The following is a 19,340-nucleotide window of genomic DNA, read 5'->3' as shown; positions in this document are numbered from 1 at the left end:
GCAAGTCTATGAACAGTTCCCTGGAGATATACAGTTTGAAAAAAACTCACAAAACTATAACATAAGAGGTTCACTGAATGGTAACCATATTATTTTATTTTTTTATTTTTACTTGAGAGCTGATGTAGTGTAGTGACAACAGTTTTGGATCTGAATATGTGAGCTTCAGGGTCAAGCAACTACTTGGTGAAGAAGGTCACTGAATGGCCATGGGCAACTCACCACCTCTCATCCCAAATCTATGTCAAATGGTTGCTTAAATGATATAATGTTATTCTGAACTCTGCATTAAGGGTGAGATACAGATACATACATAGCTGGAGTGTCCAATACTGTACTTTCTTTAACTGGAACTACAGGAGGCCCTTGCTATCCACTGGGGTTTGCTGCCAGGACCCCCTGTGGATACCAAAACCCATGGATACTCAAGTTTTGTTAAATGCACCAGCATACTAAAATGGTGTCCCTTATATAAAATAGCAAAATCAAGGCTTGCTATTTGGAATTTATACTTTTTTGAATATTTTCAAACTATGGATGTTGGAATCCATGGATATGGAGGGTCAATCGTACTTACTTTAATGGGAACTACTTTTTCTAAACAGTATGGTGCAGCAGCTTAAAAAACCCAGTATGATACTAGGCTGCATCAATAAGAGTATAGTGTTTAAATTGAGATAAGTTATAGTGCCACTCTATTCTGCTTTGATCAGACCAACTGTGTACAGTTTTGGGCACCGCAATTCAAGAGGGATATCGACAAGCTGGAGCATATCAAGAGAAAGGCAACCAAAATGGTGAAAGTTCTGGAAACTATGCCCTATGAGAAGAAGGCAACTGGGTATATAGCCTGGGGGAGCAAAGGTTAAGATGGGAAAGGATAGCCATGTTTAAAAATTTGAAGGGATGTCATATTGAATATGGAGCAAGCTTGTTTTCTGAGAACAGGCCATTGAACAATGGATCCAAACTACATGAAAAGAGATTCCACCTAAACATTAGGAAACACTTCCTGATGGTATCAGTTGTTCAACAGTGGAATACACTGTTTTTTGAAGGTTTTTAACAGAGGCTGAATGGCCATCTGTCAGGAGTGCTTCCTGCACAGGAGGGAGTTGGAATAGATTAGATAGCCTTGTGGTCTCTTCCAACTCTATGTTTCTGAATTTTGCCAATACAATAAGATGCTATGATTGCTTGGGTCAACTCTCCCTTTGGTCTTGGGCTGACTAAGAAAACAGGAAAAAATAACATGTATGTGTTGTAATTTTATATTTCATAATTATCTAAGTGATATGGGGAAGACATTAAGAAGATGGCATGTTTACATTTCAAATATGAGTTAACTGCCATGGCTTCTCCCTATGGAATCCTAGGAATTGTTGTTGAGCACAAGGCTTGTCTAACGGAACTCTTACCACATTCATCAAGCTACAGCTCCTAGAGATCTTTCACCAATCAATGAGATCTAGGTAACTCTCTAAAGAACATCCCAGAATCTATGAAATACCTTTCTGTCAGGTATAAAGGGCATTTTTGGAGTTCTTGATCAACATTTGTTATGAAAATAGGCCCTATCCATTTCTTATCAGTGAGATTTTTTTTCCGGGTTGGGGAAGTGGGTGTCTGTGAGATTGTGTGGTGTGGTATCCATGCAGACAATTCACATTCACTCTCACAAAACCTCAGCAAAATAGCATTCGTATGGTGGGAAAATAGACAGTTTAGCTCCCACTTTTAGAGTATTATGTCCCATCAGTAGGCATCAAAAGGTTAGTCACAATGATCTTTGAACAAAATCAGTACAGACTTGATATTTTAATACTGTTTTGGGCACACATATGGTTTGTTACTATTCAATGACCTTGTATAAAATAAATTTTACTTGCTTATCGTGTGACAGCAAATTCTCAACATATAAACAAACTCGGTCATTCATTAGGTATACTTACCGACCTTAAGTCCTTGGGGGCATGGCAGACACTTGCCCACTTCTGACTGAGATTCTGCTTATCACATGAGATAATAAACAGTACAAGCAGCACTCTGCTGGATTTATTTGCCACTGTAAAAGGTTGGGACACCAATCCCATTCCCACCCTCTTAATCTCAGTTACCATGGTGAACCCTCAAAACAATCACACAACAGATGAAAAAAGGAAACACTTATTTACAGTGATGCACAAACCTTTGTGAGCTCAGTTATGCCAGTTCAACTGTCATGATTCTTCTCAGCCAACCCCCAACCCCCATGAATCCTGATAAGGAAATGTGTTTTCTTTTCTTATAAAACAGTTTAAAGAATTCTGTGATTTTTATATTAGGATAAATCTTTGGCATAGACATATAGCCAAAGGAAAGCAATTATACTTCAGGTGCTTTGTTAAAATTTGTGATGCTTATCTGACTGAAGTAATTTGTTTTAGGCACACAGTTTGAGTTCCATAATATTTATGTACTTTAGACTGCAATTGATCTGGGTGAACACACATCCAGATACCATAAAATCCTAGAGACTGAAGAAGTTACTCTTTTGTGTTACAGTCCCAATAATCCCCCAGATGCTATGACTATAACCATGCTGGCTGGGAGATTGTGGAGTTGTAATCCCAAGAAGTAGGTTTTACAAGCTGTGGCAAAATCCACCGACTCATCCTGATCTCCATGTTGTGTTTCTTCTCTAATAATTCATTCCATTGTGAACTTCACTAACTTTAACAATTATAAATTTACAAGATCCTTTTAGTTTAACAGTTTTCCACTCTACCCTTATTCAACTTATTCCAATACGGCAAAGAAAAAATTGATTTTTAAAGTCCTAGTGAACAGGATGGCATTGCATGACTATTTTTTAAAAATCTGACTTAATTCCTCTCCTGTGGTTCGTCCCTTCTTTCCTTCCTTCCTTCCATCCCATATGTGACCCAAACTAACAAATACAGTTGAAACAAAATATGGTTAAAAACCCCACAATGATAAAAATGTTATATGAACCACTATATTACGGTAAAAATATTTTTAAAATATTTAAAACAGTGAGAATTAGAGTCCAGCAATCTTGCATTAAAAGATCTTTCTGAAGGAACCAGTTAAGAACCAAGGGCTATCAGATAAAAATGCCTCTGTTTACCACTAGAAAGATTGCAGAGAGGAGGCTAATCTATTCTCTTGTGGGAGAGAGATCTGCACTTGGAGAGCAGCCACCATATGTCCCACTATACCTGCCTGGGATGGTGGAAGGACACAGAAATCCGCACACCACAAGTTCCAAAAATTTGGGCAGATTTAAATAGGGAAATATGGTCTTTCGGACACTCTTGACTAAGCTGAGCACCACTTTATAGGGCACAACTACATCACACATCTCTGGTAAAACAGAGTTCTTTTTACAAGCTAGATCTCAAAAGGATGGTTTTGCGCATCCATGTATATCACTTGAAATATGGTTACCCTTCATAATCCCTGCACAGTTCATGACTAGTGTGTGAAATGGGAAAACTGGCTCCACTGAAAGGCATACCATGTGAGGAGGCGGAAAAGTGCAGTGTATGGTGCGTGCCAGATATGCAATAGGCCATTCACACATCCAAGGCATGACTTGAAATTGGAAGCTGCACAGGAAGAACATATGCTTCTGAATCAGGCTTGACCTTTCAAGACACTGAATGGAAGCCATGATATCATTTACACACACACACACACACACACACACACACACACACACAGAGAGAGAGAGAGAGAGAGAGTGCACTGGGATAAAATAGATTTCCATAAAGAAAATAGCCAGAAGGCTATGTAGAAAAAGAAGCCAGAAGCGACCATACCTTAAATCCTAAAGGTAAGATACTTCATGCCCAGAAACTGCCCACCCATTCCTATGCACCTGAATTCTTCTTTAAAATATATCCAAAGAAGAAGACTTTTTCTCAAATGTGCTAGTCTTGAATGGCCAAAAGCAATTGGGAGGTTATAGTGACATTGTATTCAATGTGTTGTATTTTCATATCTTGTATATTCTCCCGTGTTCAGTGGTCATGGAAGCGGAGATGTTTCTCGCTTCCCTCCAGAGTTTTACTATGTTCACCATAATATACTTCCTGTTAGAGTGAATGCTGCCTTTTGTTGTTGTTGTTGTTGTTGTGTGCCTTTAAGTCATTCCCAGCTTGTGACAACCCTATTTCAGGTTAACCAATTACAGGGGTTTCTTGGCAGAATTTGGTCAGAGTTTGCCTTTGCCTTCCTCTAAGGCCAAGAGAGTATAACGTACCCAAAAGTTACCCAGTGGGTTTTCATGGCTTTGTGGGGATTCAATTTCTGGTCTCCAAAGTCATAATCCCATGCTCAAACTACTAAAATATACTGGCTCACTAGTTTATATTAAGATTTTGTTTCTTCTGCATTTGTATATCATTTAAAGGATGGGTTGCTTTACCACTGTACACTGGTAAACATTATTTGGTGAATACTGCAAATAAAAACCTCATACTCTGAGTAGCTAAGATTTAAAATCTAGTACCTCTTTGTACTTCTTAATGCGCTGAAGAACCTACCGTACTTCAAAGCTGTTCTGTGAAAGCTGCCTCTCTTGACCTGAATGGGAATACTTTCTGAAGATGAAAGTGCTCCATCATTTTTAATACCTTGTGTACAAAGTGTTTTGAGATAGGCGTAGCACAGGTCTTTAAAAGGTCAAGGCGCACTAGTAGTCATTTATGTCCAGGCTTTTGATTAATTCTTTTCAAATACCATTAATAAAACTACTTTTGAACATTATTCTCCTCCTCGCCCTCCTCCTCACGTCACCCAGAGTTAGTAGTGGCAACAGGGATAAACAAAAAAACAGTAAGAAGGTCGAATATATTAAGGAAGTGCATTGGAAACCCACATTGTGATATTTTCTTTTTTGAAGCAGTGCTGCAATCCTGAATCCAGTTACTTGGTAGTAAAACCCCTTGAGATCAGCCAAATTTGCTTGTGACATGCATAGACTTGTGCTGTAAGGAACACACACGGGACTGTATTTCACAATTAGTGTAGGCTGCAGAGGGGAAGGAGTGTCTCTTCCATATTGCACGGCATAACTTAGGAGTGTATCTTGAATATATACTGTACATGGGCTCCACCCTCCACATGTTGTTTAAAGTAGGAATGGAAGGCATAATCAGGATCACTTGAGGGAGGGAGGGATAACCAGTGGCCTGCTTCAGAACTTAGAAATATTATTTTTTGGGTCTACAACTCTTAGAATCACACAGATGACTCCATTACTTGCGATTCCCATCACTACCATCTTATATACAGAAGTAAATTCAATGCATATCAGGACAACAAAACAGTGGGTGTAGAGAGGGCTTTCCATCCCCTCTCAGTGAGAAAAGCAGATTACTGGGACCTATACAATTATGAGAGCTGGCATGGACTACGACTCTGGAGACCAGGGTTTTATTTCCAGCTCAGCCATGAAACCCACTGGGTGACTTTGAGTAAGTCACGCTCTCTTAGCCTTGGGGGAAGGCAATGGCAAAATGTCCTCTGAACAAATCTTGCCAAGAAAACCCCATGATAAGTTCCTCTTAGGATCGCCGTAAGTCAGAAATGACTTGAAGGTACACAACAACAATGACAACAACAACACACTTCTATATGTGGATGAGTGTATGTGTATTCCTCAACCCATGCACTAAGATCATATGTGGCTGCTGGAACTAAAAAGGTTTATGCTTTTTTATTCACATGCTCAAGATGTGAATAATCTGTGTTATGATAGTGTTCGGCCTGAAAATTTGAGGATCATTAACACTTTAAAAAAATGTATGCTAGCTCTATAGGAATTTGGTGTTGTAAATCTAAAAGTGACCTTAGATTTGCTCCATCATGTCCCATTTTTTCATAACATGGGTTGATATTTCTATGTTGCAATATGTGACTGAATGAAATTATCTTGCAAAGAATTTTGCAAAGTTAAAGTCTTCTAATAGACTTTCAAAATACTTTAATTCACTGATATGAAACACAAAAACCCACTCAAAAGTACTACAAGAAATTGCACTGGCACATCAGCATCTGCATTTAATCAAAGCTGATTAACTGAACTGATAAAAATATCAAATGAGTGAAGGAACTGTGTGTGGTACATTTTAAATGTTTTTCAAATTCAGCAACCAAAAAGCACATTAAAAACAGCTACAAAATTGAAAAGTTTTTTTCATTGCAGGCTGGTGTAACCATTAATATTAACTTCTGGTTGAAATTCAGAGACATAGGATTGTATCACATGGGGAAAATCGGGGGTTTAAACAGCAATTTTCCTGTGAAAATTGTGAATCATGATTAACATTTTCACATTGTGATTAAACAGCCATTGTCCTGGGAATAAACAGGTAATAAACAGGAGCAAATTGTTCACTGGATTTCCTCATGGATGATCTGTTGCTGTTTATTGCCTGTTTATTCCTGGGATAATGGCACTTTAATTGTGATGTCGTGTGAAAATGTTAATCACAATTGCACTATTTGTGAAAATCGCTGTTTTCCCTGTGTGATAAAGTCCATAGCCATGTTAGGAAATATCTGTATGCAAAGGGATCTTGTAGCACCTTTGAGACTAGTTGTGCATAAGAAGTTCTAGCATAAGCATTTGTAGACTTGGTCTACTTCCTCAGATGAATGGAATGAACTGACACCAATCTACTGAACTGTCTACTGTTCTTTGTAAGAATCCAAGAAATCAGCCACTGCTAGGTGGCCTACCAGAAAATGGCCAGTAGTCACTAGGAAACTTGGTCTATCTTAAACTCACATCTACTGGATTATTTTCCTCTTGTTATGGAATGGTGCAGCTCTTTCTTCTTGCATTAGGTGCAATAAATGAATGTATCATGTCCATGTATACAACATAGATATAAGATGCTCAAGAAAAAGGAATGGAAAGAGGGAGGAAGATGTAACAACAAGGAAAAAAAATTCCATAGCACACTGATGAAAGCTCTTGTCAACTCCCCCTTGCAGAAATTGTACCAGGAGGGAAAAGCTAAAAGAAAAGAGGTAGGCGTTAAGATGCTTGAGGCCAGCATTGTGATGGATTCAACACTAAAGCATTGCCACTAAATGCAAACACAAGAGAGAAAGGAATTCATGTGAGCAAAGATTTATAGCTGAACAAACATACAAAGGACAATGAGCCATGGGTTCAGTGAAGAAAGAGGGGAGTGAGAATATGTAATGAATTTCAAGTGAAGAGATGCATATACCAAATGCCAACTGGGACAGGAATCCAATGTAAACAGCAATGAAGGTGACGACTGGTAATGATCTGCAGAATTAAGAATGGAAAACAAAGGCTGGGGATAAGAAAGAGGAACATGACATTCTTAGCTCCCAAGCCATTTTAATTAAATGGGGTTCAGGGTTGAGAGGAAACCATAATCACATCTTGACTTACGTCCCTTAGAGTCAGACCCATATTATGAACTGTAATCCCAAGGCTGTTGTAATTTTTACATGTGCAGCCACAGCAATGCATTTCCGCATGGATATTATTAAACATAACTATTATATATTGACTGTAGTATCCTGAGGGGAGCCAGTACCCTGCGGTTTTACACTGGGAGCCACCAAGAAAACCATCTGAAGACAGTTTGGTTTACAGGGGAGCTTTGGCCAGGCTAGTTAAGATGTCCGGCCATGTGGCCATGTCCAAGATGGCATGGGACCAGTCTTTATGGCACTGGATTACCTAAATTCATGATTACAACTGATTTCTGTATGTGCCACAAGGAATGCCGAAAACTTGGTCAATATAGGTATGCCCCACTTAACCAAGCCTCTGACAATGAAGTTCATCTCTACAAAACATTTTATATTACTAGTCCCCTTTCTTCCTCCTCCTCCTCCTCTGTCTAGATGAAAGTGTTTTGGCAGCAGCAGCATTAGTAAGAAGGCGAAAAAGAGCTGGAGAAATACAAATTTTTGTTTACCATATTGCATTAGCATGTCTGCAATATACAATGCAGTACAGCTTGAGCTGGAAAAGATTGGGAAACTATTCAACAGGCAAGGTAAACAGCAGCTGCCTCCAGAATCCCTCACTGAACACATCTGAACAGCAAAACAGAGAGAAAGGTGGAGAACAGATAAGCCTCTTCCACCAGCTCCCTCTCAGTGTGAAAAATAAAGCACTGATCTCTAAGATGGCCTCCAAATTGGAAGTTATAAAAAAAAAGTGGAGGCTGGTGAAAGAAAAAGTAATTTTTGGAGGTACTTTGGAAGCAGCCTTCAAGTCATCTTTAGAAGGTTCAACATGTTTTTCATTACTTATGCAAGACTTATCTGACTTGGTTGTTTCATTTCAGGATGCATATTGCTAGTTTTGAATAAGAGTTTGCTGAAACATGTTGAACTGCTTTTCCTTTTTTGTGATGTAGGAACCTATCCCTATTCTTTCCTTGTTATTTTTGCCACTGGTACCACATTTTCTATAAGAGAAGCAATGTCCAGGAACATATCTACTTTGTAATCTTAGGCGGGATACACACCACCATATAGTACGTATTGTATACGTACTAGGGTTAGGAAGGGGCGGTGCTTCCGCACCCCCCTAACCCTAGTACGTATACAATACGTACAAGACATAGCGATCTTATCAGATGGCGCTGATCCGCCTGCGGCGCCTCGCGACATCATAGAGGCGCCGCAGAAAGAAGCTCCGAAATGGAGCTTCTTTTTTGCTCCGCGCGGGAGTCGCGCGGTTTGGCTGCTGCGGCTCCCATGCGGAGCAAATGCCGCCGGCGGGGGAGCGCCGCAAAGCGGCGGTTTGTATCCCGCCTTAGATATATTTGTACAGGTATAATGAGAATGTTGATATTTTAAAGAAATCTTGTAAATGTCTTATACAAAGAACATTGCCAATCTCCTAAAGGTGGCTTGTGACTTTCATGCCAGTAAGGTGGTGAATCACCTCTGGGATTTAGTCTGAATGTAAAAGGGACTGTCTAAGGTGTGGAACCCTGTTCCCAGAACAGCTTGAGCACCTTGGACGACTCCTTTAAAGTTTAGACTGAAACCTGGGGCTTTATCACACCATCCCCTTTCCCGATGTAGGTTGGGAGTGAAAATAAAAAGGACTACTTTGCTCACTTGCAGATTAGCGTGATTGGCGTTTCATTCACGGGTTTTCCCCATGAATTAAAAAAAACACAGGCCAGGGATGGGACAGCTACGGGAGGGAAGTGGCGTTGTGTGATCATCGCCAGCAATGCCGCTTCCTTCCCATGAGAATTGCAGCTTAAAAGCCATGCGTGATAAAGTCCCTGGAGCAGATTTCCCATCCCTTTGACATGGGAACCACTTACTACATTTGCTTTTAAATAGGGGGGAGTGTCATGGAGGGGACATTCAAACTGTCAGCATCCAAATGAGGATGTTGGCCTTTCCGAAAACTGGCCCACTGATACATAAAACGTGCAGATCCTGGTCTAGTACCTGTATAGCTTTCTGCCTTTCCAGAACATATAAATCATTTCTCACATATTGAGCAATACAGCTGCTCCCTGTCCAAACAAAAATCCTCAGTGCATACTTCATATTATCTTAAGAAACCCTCATGGGGATGTTATTGGACGCTAGTTAAACAAGATGGTGCTTCATCTTATAAATTGCAGGGAGTGTCTGGAACCCTCCACGGGTCTGATTTCACTTCAAGTCAGGCTGCACCTTTGTATTCTGTGAAGGGCCCCCATCAGATCTGAGGGGAACAAAACCACTTGACTGAACAATGTTCTTTATGCATGCAGGAAAATATACTTGTGAACTCAAAGACGCTAAGAACTGTTTTTCAATTGTACTTAGGACTGGAGCAGAGACATGTATTACTCAGTTGGCTTGAATTTAAAAGAATAACTCTGGCACTGAGAACAGTTCAAGAGGCATCCCTTTTAGATGCCAAGACTCTCACCAGAAGACCCTTAAACCAGGTACTGTCTAAAGGACCATACGTATCATTATCATCATATGTTGCATGTAAGGCAAACCTCAATGTTTCAATATCAATCAGGAACAAAGAAGATAATTGTACCAGCTAAAAGACAGTGGGCTCTCCACATTCACAGGACCCCAGTGAATGTTGGGGGGAGGGGGATGCAAATAAAGAAACCACTTTTTAAAAACTTGAGGAAATACCTCTCCAGGAGTCTCTAGGTCCTCCAGCATGACTTCTGATGAAAAATGACCATAGAGTTACACTGGAGGTCCAACAAATTCCTAAAGAGAACATATTAATCAAATCCATGGCTAATCAAATCCTCAGAAGTCAAAGCCACAAATGTGGAGGGTCAATTGTAAAATCGCATCTTTAAAAAAGAAACAAAGTACATTTAAAATGTTTGGTATGGCCTACGTGTGACTAGAGTACCAACACCGAATCAAGAGTGTAGTTATGGGAGGGGGGAGATGAGGACATTGCTCCCTTAAGTAAGCATTTTGCCCCACACAAGAAATTGTCCTTCATTTCCCAAATTTCTATTATTGCAGAGATAATGAAAATTGTTCACATCTAGAATCCTTATTTGTTGTGTCCATATTTTCTTTGTGGCTTTGCTAACCCTTTTTCTTTGGATGCCTAAACTGTATTTCTAAATGCTCAGTTGCAGATTTAAGTTAGCTCAATGCTAGAAATTAGAAACAAGGAATTCATCACAGATGCATACCTCTTAAGATTGTAAGGCAGTTAGGTTGGAGAGTGGCAAGTAACACAAAAAGTTAACAAAAATGTTTCCAAGTGCTGAAAATCAAAATGTGTATTTCCCTAGTAATTCTTTAAGTCTATACAAAATAATTTGGAGGATCACCCCTGTGAATGAAAAAAAAATCACATCTGGAGGTACTTAAGCCTCCTGGCCCATGTACGCTTACAATAGTAACAAGTGAGCACCATTGATCTCAATGAGATCTCTTTCTCAGTAAATATTCATAGGATCAGACTGATAGAAAAGTTGTTTTATGAACTGGCAGGACTCTGAAACAGGGGTATAACTGAAAGTGTTCTGCCAGAGATGGGAAACATATGTTTTGTTTCTAATTTTTTAAAATACATTTTATTGCATATAAAAAAACCACATGTAACCAACACATACTACATACAATCCATCATTCATAACCAGTAACAATCATAAATTTATCAAATCATTAAAACATCTTTAACCCTACCTTTCCTCCTAATCAAACTCTCTCTTAATATCACACTTCTATTCTTTCCTTTTCCTTTCATTCAACTATCAACCGCACTCATAACCTTGTGTTATACTTTCTTTCTCCAACTTTGTCCCTCTTCATTCCACATCCTTTTCCCTTTTCTGTCTTCTTCTCACTTGCTCACACACTTTCACTCATCTGGACTTTCTCCTACCCTCTTACACTTTCTCAAACCCTCATATCACTTATACCTTCTTATACTTCATATCTATATCTATCTGTTTCATATCTATATCATCCATTGAAACTTCTACATAACACTTTCATGTACCTTCCTAACCTTCCATCTTTCTCCCGCTTCTCCCTGGGTGTGAAACATATGATGTTGGAATAGAGAACCTGTCATCCCTGGCCATCTGCTGTGCTTTGATGAAGGAAAAGACCATGCTATTGGGGGGATTCTGAGAATTGTAGTCCCCAAAGTAGTTTTCTTTTTCTTTTTTTATAACCCCTGATTTGTATTTACTCCAGAGCAGAGAGCAGTTTTACTACCTGGTAAATCTGCTTTGAACTACAACCTTTATTAGCAATCAATAGGGCTCACTTTCAAGATCAGCACAATAGTGGCAGCTGAATGAGTATTGAACTGAGCTAGGTAAAAGATACATGTAGGTTTGAATCACCTGAAGGGACTTCTCTATGCAGGTGGGCCGTGCCTTCTCTCAAATCATTCCCAACTCCTTCTGTCCCTTATCTTTCCTCCTTCCAATTTTACGGCCACATGTAGAAGACAGGGCTCTTTTACCTTTAACAGCTGCACGGAAGAGGGGATTCTTGCAGCTTGTCGTGCAAGGTTTACGAGCTGAAATTCCCTCTTTCATTCATCTGTTAAAGATGCAAGAACCCTGTCTTTTATTTTTGTGTGTGGCTACCCTACTCACAGCCAGCAAAATGTGGCCCTCCAGACTTCTTGACTGCAACTGCCATCAGGCCTAGCCTCTGTAGCCAATGGTGAGGAACGCTCAGAATGACAGTCCAATATCTAAGGGTCAGCATGTTGCAGACTACTCACCTATTAGAATCCTTAAAACACAGAAAGCATTCCTTACTGGATCAGACCTTTTCTGTTTCCAGCAGTGTCTGGCCACATGTTTCTAAGCCTTCACTAACAAGCTATTGAAGGTTATTTTCTCTGCGATTTGCTATCCAAAGGTAGACTGACCTGGACTTCAATGCTCTATTTCACTTGAAGCTTGAATCAGTCAATTGCTGGATGCTGAAAAGCCCTCCCTGGCAGCAAAATGAAAGAGGATCTCAACATGAAAATCAGAGTTCCTGTTTCCATTAGAGACAATGGTAGAATGATGGACAATTAAACTATGCCATGAAAACCCACTGGACAACCTTTGGCAAGTCACACACTCTCAGCCTTAGAGGATATCACTTGCAACCCCCCTCTGAAGAAACTTCCCAAGAAACCTCTATGATGGGTTTCCTTTAGGGTTGCCGTAAGTTGGAAAAGACTTGAAGGCACACAACACACACAGGTAAATGTGGTGATGCTGCCCTCAAAGTTGTGCACCTTCATAGAATCATAGAGTTAGAAGAGACCACAAGGGCTTTCCAGTCCAACTCATCCCCAGCTCCCTAAGTCGTTCCTCATAGGAAATGGTTTCTAGACCCTTCACTGTTTTAGTTGCCCTCCTTTGGACACGCTCCAGTTTCTCAACATCCTTTTTGAATTGTGGTGCCCAGAACTGGACACAATATTCCAGGTGGGGCCTGAGTGGAACTTTTACTTCCCTTGATCTAGACACTATACTTCTATTGATGCAGCCTAGAATCGCATTGGCCTTGTTAGCTGCCACATCGCATTGTTGACTCATGTTCAATTTGTGGTTTACTTGGACTCCTATATCCCTTTCAGATGTAGTCTCATTCAGCCAAGTGTCCCCCATCCTATATCTGTTCATTTCATCCCCCCCCCCCCAAGTGCAGTACTTTACATTTCTCTGTGATGAAATTCATTTTGTTAGCTTTGGCCCAGCTTTCTAATCTATTTAGGTCATTTTGAATTTTGATCCTGTCCTCTGGGGTACTAGCTGTTCCTCCTAATTTGGTGTCATCTTCAGATTTGATAAGCATGCTCTCTATTCTTTCATCCAAGTCATTGATAAAGATGTTGAATAGCACTGGGCCCAGGACAGACCCCTGTGGGACCCCACTGGTCACTTGTCTCCAGGATGAAGAAGAACCATTGCTGAGCACCTTGAGTGCCTACTCATCTGAGAACCGTAACATCCTGAGCACACAAATCAGGGACACTCTTATTGGGCCAACCAAAATGCACAATATACATGTTGCAAACTTGTTGTTTTCAATTGAGGGTGGCCCAAAGGTGGGGTTTTCTTGACAAGATTTGTTCAGAGGGGGTTGCATTGCGGTTGGCCCAATAAAGTATCCCTGTTTTGTGGATGTTGGATGTCATTGCACCTTGCTTTATAGCAGGCTTGCAGAAGATATGGCCTGGGGGGCTGCATGCAGCCTGCCAAAGGATTTTGGACAGCCCGCAAGGATGGAACAATGTCAAGGCTCCTCCACTGCTTGGCCTCCTCCTGAGGAGAGGGCTATGTGTAGGAAGAAACGCCGGACAGAGGACGGAATTAATGTTAATAGTATCAATTATTATTCATAATTAATACTTAATAAATCAATATTAAATTAAAACCTATTTGTGGCCTGAAGAACTTAATTTAATTTTGGCCTCCTACCCACTGTCAAGTTGCACAGGTCTGCTCTACACTCTTCCCTCCATATCTGTGACTTTGATATTTGTGGATTTGATCATTCACGGATTTGATTACGTTCTCTCTAGGAATGTCTAGGTCCTCCAGTGCAACTCTATGGTCAACTTTAACTAAAAGTTGCACTGAAAGACCTAGAGATTCTTAGAGAGAACACTCCACTAGGCATTTGTAGCTCCTCCAGCGCAATTCTATGGCCAGTGTCTGTTGGACATTGACTGTAGAGTTGCACTGGAGGACCTAGAGAGCCCTAGAGGGGTGTCCTCTCAAGTAAAAACATGGTGTTTTTGTTATTTGCAGCTTTTCCATATTCATGGAGGTCTTGTGCCCCTAACCGTAGCAAATATGTGTATAGCCAAAGTGGAGCCAGTGTGTGTAGTGGTTTGAGTGTTGGGCTAGGGTTCGAATCCCCTCTCAGCCTTGAGGTCACTGGGTGGGCAGGTCACACTCTCTCAGCCTCAGGGGAAAGCCATGGCAAAACAACAACAACCACCCTCTGAACAAATCTTGCCCAGAAAACCCTATGATGGGTTTTCAAGTCTTTGGGGAAAGGACTAGAAGGCACCAAAACCACACTGTAGCCAACAGGGAGATGTCCTCTGAGCATAGGTTGACTTTAAGGAAGGAGGCCAATCATCCTATTTAAAAAGGGAGAGAAATTGAGAAAGAGGAAGTCATGCCATGCCATCCTGACTCCTCCCTGCCTTTGAATGCAAAGAGAGAGAAACCCAGATTTGCAGCAAGGTGCAGGTATTCCCTGGTTTGTGATTGGCTCCAGGAGGAGGCCAATCAGCTCCGCAGGGGAAGAAGGCAGGACTTGATAGAGAGGGAGGGCAGGAGGAAGCCGGGGAGTTTGCGACAGTGCTGCTGGGTTAATTAGGGGGAAGGCAGGAACTTGCAGCACTAGCCCCAGTGGAAGCAGCAGCAGGAGCTGCTTTGATTTCAATGGGGCTCTGCATGGGAAAAAGGTAAGAGACGGCGGTGGAACGTTGGCGGGGCCAGCGTTCCATTTTGGAACGTCGGAGCGTTCCATTTTGGAACGTTGGTGGCATTCTTATTTTTGTCCCCTTTCTAGGCACGTGCCTAGTTTGGCTCCAGAGATCAAGTTGGAGGGAAGGAGTAAAGATCTGAATTTATTGAGGGGGAAAGAAGCCAATCTTGGCATCCACATGGTAGGAATAATCTGGTTTGAGACCGGTTTAACTGCCAAGGGCTCCAGGCTGGGCAAAGAAAAGGTTTATATTTTATAAAAAGGAGGGGTTTGAGGGCAGAACTTGAACTCAGTCCCCTTTGCTGCAACTGACTAAATCTGGTGGGAAAGGTGAAAGGTGATGATGGCACTCTGATTTAAAAGTGGAGACCATTGAGAGATCACTGGGAGGACACCATAAAATGGGGCTGGGGGGGAAATGAATGAAAGGAACCATCCATGCAGCCACTAACTTTGCCTCCTTCTTCTTTCCTTCCTTTCCCCCCAAAGGAATCCCTCTGGCTTTGGATTTGTTCTTGGCGGAGGCATCAGAACCAAGATTGGCTTTGGTTTAAAGAAACCCAAGGCTGGCCTCCCAGGATTTCAGTTCTTGGCAGGACTAAGAAACCAGTTATGTTGACTGTTGAGTCCCTGTTGACTGCAAATCCTGGGCACCCCTGCTTTTGGATCATCGCTTTCAGTGTGGGTTCCTTTTTCCCCTGGGATTTCTCTACATAGAAGAGACTCCTGCTCTGTCTATCTCAGGGGTGCATCTGCGCTGTAGAAATAAATGCACCTTGACACCACTTTTTCTCTTCATTGGTGCAATGTGGATGCCAGGTTTGGATTTCTTCCTCTGCTCTCGTCCCCAACTAAATTCAGACCCTTTCTCCCTCCGACTTCATCTCTGGAGCCAAACTAGGCAGTCCAAAGCCAGCAACACTCTTTAACTGAGAAGGCTTGTAAAGCTACAAATCTCAGGATTCCACAGGATGGAGCTACAGCAGTTAAAGTGGTGTCAAAGTGCGTTATTTCTACAGTGTAGTTGGAAAAGAGGCTCTGTCAGCACATCTAGCAACAGGAGGCGGTCATGGGATACTGAAGGGGATTCTGGAGGGTGGACTGTATTCACCTTTGGGGTGCTTACTCCCTATGGGAAATTTCTCCCCAGCAAGGGAGAGAAACCCCTTGGGTCCAGGGTGGTGGATTATCCTTTGCTGGGAAGTTTTTACCATCATGGAGTACTGGAAGCTGAAGTTCTGTAACTGCAGTTTGAAGGGGGTACAGTCCTCTGAGAACCAGCCTGGCATCATGGTTTGAGTGTTGTACTAGGTCTCTGGGAAACCAGGGTTTGAATCCCCCATTTTGGCCATTAAAGCCCACTGGGGGACCTTGGGCATGTCACAGGCTCTCAGCCTCAGAGGATGGCCATAGCAAACCCTCTCTGAAGAAACAGAACAAGAAAACCCTGTAATAGGTTCACCTTAGGGTTACCATAAGTCTTGAAACCATACAACACACACACACATATAGAATCCACTCTGCCACCTCCTTCTCTGTGGCCAAAGAGAAAACTTTGGCGTATCCCTTGGGAGTCAGGAACCTGTAGCCCTCCAATTTCCATCCTCTTCTGGAAGCCTGAGTGCTGAGGCCAATGTGAACTGGGAATCTGTGGACCTTTGGGGAGTGCTGCAAGTTTCCCATTTCTGTTTTATTTATATATATATATTAATTTTCTTCATTAAATTTTACTTTAATTAAAAATAATTTCTTTTTTAGAAGGGGATAAAATGCGCGAAACAGTGCAATCCGCAGCTTTTCCTATTTTCAACAGAGAGCAAGTGTGTATCTTTAACAAATTGGTCATGCCAATATAAAGAATATACAGGTCTTCTAATCACATTTGTGTCTCTCCTCAGCTGCTGATCATGAGGAAGAAAGCTGAGGCGTGGTGGCAAGGCTTGGATTTCTGGCTTTGAGTCGCAAATCGTCCGTCGGGTCTGGCGCTCGAGGAGAGATGCATGAATAAACTCTTCACTCCGCCTGGTGCTACATCTGTGCTGTGAGCTTCAGGCATCTTTCAAACAAGGGATGGCTTTGTTCTGAGAGCATCTGCCTATGTGGGAAAGAGCAAATTAAATAAGAGAAAGATTGAACTTGAGAGAAGGTTTGGGGAAATAATGGAGGACTTCACTACCAGGACCTATGGAACCAGAGGCCTGGACAACAGGCCTCTCTTTGGAGAAACGTCACCAAGGGTAAAATGAAATTTATCACATTTTGCTTCTTTAACATGTCTTCAGCCCTTCAGAAGCCAGGTCTGTTTGCAAAGCTGGCTCAAAGGCAACTTGTTACGCTCCGAAGTTGCATCGGTGTGCCCTGGAGTCCTTTGCAGTCTTGCAACAGATGTGGGCTACAACCTGGCCCATGTGTGGCTGTTTGCAGCAGTCCTAAAGTTTCACTTAACATTCCCTTAACACTGCAAAGAACTTTGGGATGCACTCCTCTGCTGGTTCATTGATACCTCCAAAGCAGCTCTGGAAGAAAAAATTGCTGGAAAGGATGCATTATTTTTTCCAGCATTTTTTCAAATCCTCAGTGGCATATGATGTCAGGAGCTGGTAATGTCTGACACACTTTTTCACCAAACAAGATGGATTGTGAAATGTGTACAAGCCTTGCACCAACAGCATGCCTTTAGTATGCAGTGTTACATTTTTGCTCAGTTTGGGCTTTCCTGATAATGAAAAGTTTGGTGCTGCAGTGATCTGACAAAGTATTTGCCATGACGGACATACCTTGGAATTTCCTTATGTTGAATGGGATTACTTCAAGGGCCTTTCTCTGGAACCACCTGGAATTTTGTGTTGTTTTGTGCCTTAAAGTCATTTCCAACTTATGGCAGACCTAAGACGAACCTATCATGGAGTTTTCTTGGCAAGTTTCCTCGTAGGAAGGCTTGCTCTTGCCATCCTCTTGAGGCTGAGAGTGTGTGACTTACCCAAGGTCACCCAGTGGCTTTACATGGTTGAGCCAGGATTTGACCTGTGGTCACCAGAGTCATAGCCCAGTGCTTAAACCACTACACACTAGCTCTTGATCCAAGTAGCTAGAAGCTCTTTATTACCTGTTAATTTCCTCTTGGAATTAAAGAATATTGGTGTCTCAGTTGCTTAGTATTTACTAATCTAATCAAAAATCTCTTTTTATAAGGGACTAAGGAGTTGTATGGGCCAGCGGTAGACAACCTCTTGCATATTTGTGCTGTCTCTAGCTTTTTTCTCATCCATTGTGTTTTCCCCAACAACTCCCTTTTATTATAACTTTGCTATGTTTCTGCATCCTAATGGTACCAGAGTACTGCATTCTGCAGGCCATAGGAAAGGCATGCTTCATACACTGCATGCAGAATATCGACATTAGGTCCTGTGTTTTCAGTTGTAGTCTTTCCAGGTAACTCTCTCTCTCTCTCTCTCTCTCTCTCTCTCTCTCTCTCTCTCTCTATATATATATATATATATTTAAAAACTGCCATGCTGTCTGCGTATGCCTGAATACAAGAGAATCTGTGATCAAGAATGCCAGTGCTGAGTACAACTTAAATGATAGTACAACTTAAATGTTCCCTAACATCTCTAGTGATGCTGCAGTGCATGATTTCAGAGATGCTCCCTGACTGATGCCATGTGGTTCCTAGAGGTGTGTCTGAGCATCTGCTACAAGTTTATAGAAGAAGGGAAAGCCCCCCTAGTAGCTTTTTGAGCCAGCATTGCTAGTGCTGCGCACTTAGGGAAACCAAACAACGTTTATAGAGGGTAGTATTGGATATTGAAGACTGCATCTGAGATTGATTGACTGATAGGTATCTATAGAGCTAGTCCAAACAGTTTATGTACCTTCTCTCTGCCTGCTTGCAGAAGCTATTACTTGAAATTTTAGTGGGATATATTCTGTTCGTCCTTTTCTAGCCCCCATGTTTGTCTTTTGCAATATATCAGACATTTATATGGAAACTTACAGCTTATTATAGGTTGGGAATGCAAAATCTTTGCTTTCCATTTGTTTTGGACTTCAGTTCCCAGATCATTTGGTAGGTCAAAGATTTCCAACTCTTGTAATAGACAGTGTTGGAATGATAGAGCATTTGGTAGTTTCTTGGTGTATCTTACTCAAGTCACTCAAGCTTTTTTTGGGTTAACCGTCTTCCAAGCAAATCGAGAGGGACAACTGTACCGTGTTTATCTTTAGAAATAATAAATTATTTTTAAAAAGCCAACAAAAGAAAAGGGAAAAAAGAGAAAATGTTTAGTAGAGAAGGGGAGGGGAAAAAAGCATACAAGCACAGCTTATTTTAAAAGTTAAGATAAGATGTAAACTGT

The 19,340-nt window shown here is 41.4% G+C and overlaps 1 protein-coding gene across 2 annotated transcripts in view; it reads left to right on the top strand.

Annotated features, from left to right (window-relative positions):
* Positions 1-14,808: 14,808 nt before the first annotated feature.
* TMEM243 (transmembrane protein 243) overlaps positions 14,809-19,340 on the top strand; it is a 28,300-nt gene continuing 23,768 nt past the window's right edge. Inside the window, exons 1-3 of one of the 2 annotated variants that reach the window (XM_042468200.1) lie at positions 14,817-14,959; positions 15,472-15,663; positions 16,881-17,219. In XM_042468200.1, the coding sequence (XP_042324134.1) occupies positions 17,142-17,219 (78 nt within the window). In that variant the 5' untranslated portion in view covers positions 14,817-14,959; positions 15,472-15,663; positions 16,881-17,141. Of the gene's footprint in view, positions 14,960-15,471; positions 15,664-16,880; positions 17,220-19,340 lie in introns of both variants that reach the window. The other variant, XM_042468199.1, reaches the window with a different exon arrangement.

This window comes from Sceloporus undulatus, chromosome 5, assembly GCF_019175285.1.
Source record: "Sceloporus undulatus isolate JIND9_A2432 ecotype Alabama chromosome 5, SceUnd_v1.1, whole genome shotgun sequence".
Classification (NCBI taxonomy): domain Eukaryota; kingdom Metazoa; phylum Chordata; class Lepidosauria; order Squamata; family Phrynosomatidae; genus Sceloporus; species Sceloporus undulatus.
Note: the sequence above shows the minus strand (reverse complement) of the source record. Positions and strands in the feature narration are given on the sequence as shown.